This window comes from Babylonia areolata, chromosome 4 (assembly GCF_041734735.1).
Source record: "Babylonia areolata isolate BAREFJ2019XMU chromosome 4, ASM4173473v1, whole genome shotgun sequence".
NCBI lineage: Eukaryota > Metazoa > Mollusca > Gastropoda > Neogastropoda > Buccinidae > Babylonia > Babylonia areolata.
Genome location: NC_134879.1, coordinates 1,675,348 through 1,677,847, shown reverse-complemented (window position 1 = coordinate 1,677,847; position 2,500 = coordinate 1,675,348). Strand labels below are relative to the sequence as shown.

The following is a 2,500-nucleotide window of genomic DNA, read 5'->3' as shown; positions in this document are numbered from 1 at the left end:
GAGAGAGAGAGAGACAGACAGACAGACAGACAGAGACAGAGACAGAGAGTTCGTCCTTCATTCTCCGCGCTTTCCAATACCGGGTCCGGGAACAGATAGCAGTACAAAATATCATCATAAAAATGGAACCTGCAATTTCTCCAGTATTATTCCACTGCACCATTCATCATTTAAAAAAACCCCAGGGGATAGGACAGAGCACAGTGTATATCAACTGAAGGTGTTTCATATGATTCCCAGCTATCTCTAACAAGCAACGGACGCAGCTGTGTATCAGTCTTCAACAAGGGATTTGTTGTAATTCATTAGACTGGTTTTTTATCTGACGCCTCCTCCACCTGCAGGCAACACACCACCATCTCCATAAGCCACCTTTTTTCCACTTCCCTTTCTACCCTTTCTTTCTCTCCGTATTGATGGAAAGAGTCAATACGTGCTTGTTTAACTCTCTCCATACGAACGGCGAAAGAGACGACGTTAACAGCGTTTCACCCCAGTTGCCATCATCAAAACATTGCAAGCGGAAAGCTCTTATACTGAAGAGGTGAATGTTGGCAAAGAATACCACAATTCTGACGATGGAAGCTAAAGGTTGGGTCATTCCGACACCCACTGGACATCCGAGGGGTCTGTGTACAGGAGAAGAGAGGACTGGCCGTACTGAGTGAGTTAAATCACCTTGTAGCAAATAGGTATTAATCTGATGGGAAGAAGTATACATGTAATTTCCAATCGGATTACTACAGATGTATTATGTTGCATTGTATCTTATCGAATCGTATCGCACCGCATCGCGTCGTGTCGTGTCGCATGGGCTGGCATGCATGGCATGGTACAGATTGTATGTTATTGTATCGTACCACACCGCACCGCTCCGTACCGCACCGCGTCGCATCACACCGCACCGCACCGTATCGCACCGCGTCACACCGCACCGCACCGTACCGCACCGCGTCGCATCACACCGCACCGCACCGTATCGCACCGCGTCGCATCACACCGCACCGCACCGTATCGCACCGCGTCGCATCACACCGCACCGCACCGTATCGCACCGCGTCGCATCAAACCGCACCGCCCCGTATAGCAACCGCGTCGCGTCGCATTGTGTGCTAAAAGCACAGCGTGAGGGCGAGCAGCAGCAGCAGCAGCCACCGACCTGCAGCCACGTGAACCAGGGCCAGCAGTCCCAGACACAGCAGTACTTGTAGAACTTGTCCTTCATGGTGGCCTGCGGCTCGCTGACCACACTGAGGAAGCTCTGGCGGTGCTCCGTCATCTGGTCCACCAGGTCCTTGACCACCATCACGTCTGCAAACAACAGCCACAACCACACACACATATCGCTGTTGTTGCTGTTGTTGTTGTTGTTGTCGTTTGGTTGTAGTTGTCGTCTTCAGTGGTGGTGTTGTTAAAGATAAGATAAGATAAGATAAGATAAGATAAGATAATAATAACTTTATTATCTCCAACTGGAGAAATTTGGTCAGGTGCATTATCACAACATAGACAAGTAAACAACATGGGGACCATAACTGTAAAAGTCAACAACAGCTTTTACGAATATTACGAAGATACAAACGTAAAAGAAAAAAAATCACATACACCGTTTCATACATACATCCACACAATGCAGGTAATAACTAGTATTCTTAATGTAAAAACAAAGAATTAAGAAACATTATTTTAATATAATTATAAACATAGCCTACTATACTGCACATTGATTATAATAGACAGATAAGATAAGAATAAGTATAAATTGCGGAAAACCGCAACCAGATAATCAGTACCGTCATGGTTATAATGATGAGATGATGAGGATGGTGATGGTGGTGGTTGGTGGTTGTGGTGACGTTGATGATGGTGGTGATTTTGATAACAAGAATAATGATAATATAAATTCATCGTGCTTTTAAACCTCTCAAGGCGCTATAATGATAATGATGATGATGCTACTACTACTACTACTACTACTAACAGTAGTAGTGGTACAACTATAAATCGCTTTTAAACATTTTTTGACCATGTGTGTGCTGTTTGGCTTGTTCATGTGTGTGTGTGTGTGTGTGTGTGTGTGTGTGTGTGTTTTCACTGAAACAATCATTTCAGCAGCCCCGCGTAGATAAACCGTTGTCATCGCCGTTGACGACGTCATCATCATCATCTTCATCATTAGCGTCACGATTGGTCATTCTTCTTCTTCATATCATCATCATCATCATTGTTATTATTACTATCATTGTTATTATGATTCTTCTTCTTCTTCTTAGTTGTAGTGGTAGTCATCGTCGTCGTAGTAGTGGTAATATTGTTTTTGATACTTTTGATGGATCATGTTTACCTTTCATCTCCACACCCTGCCCGGTGGGGGAGGCATTGATCTTCTCCCCTGCCTGGCTGTCCATGCTGTGAACAGACATCTGCAAAACCAAACAATGAAAACATAGAAAATAGATGTATGTATGTATGTATGTATGTATGTATGTATTCATCTCTC

At 44.2% G+C, this 2,500-nt stretch overlaps 1 protein-coding gene across 1 annotated transcript in view; it reads right to left on the bottom strand.

The window, feature by feature from the left end:
• LOC143281365 (sodium channel protein para-like) overlaps positions 1 to 2,500 on the bottom strand; it is an 85,399-nt gene that overhangs the window by 48,057 nt on the left and 34,842 nt on the right. Inside the window, exons 12-13 of the mRNA XM_076586569.1 lie at positions 2,345 to 2,423; positions 1,160 to 1,311 (exon numbers count right to left, since the gene is read on the bottom strand). Coding sequence (XP_076442684.1) covers positions 1,160 to 1,311; positions 2,345 to 2,423 — 231 coding nt within the window. The remainder of the gene's footprint in view (positions 1 to 1,159; positions 1,312 to 2,344; positions 2,424 to 2,500) is intronic.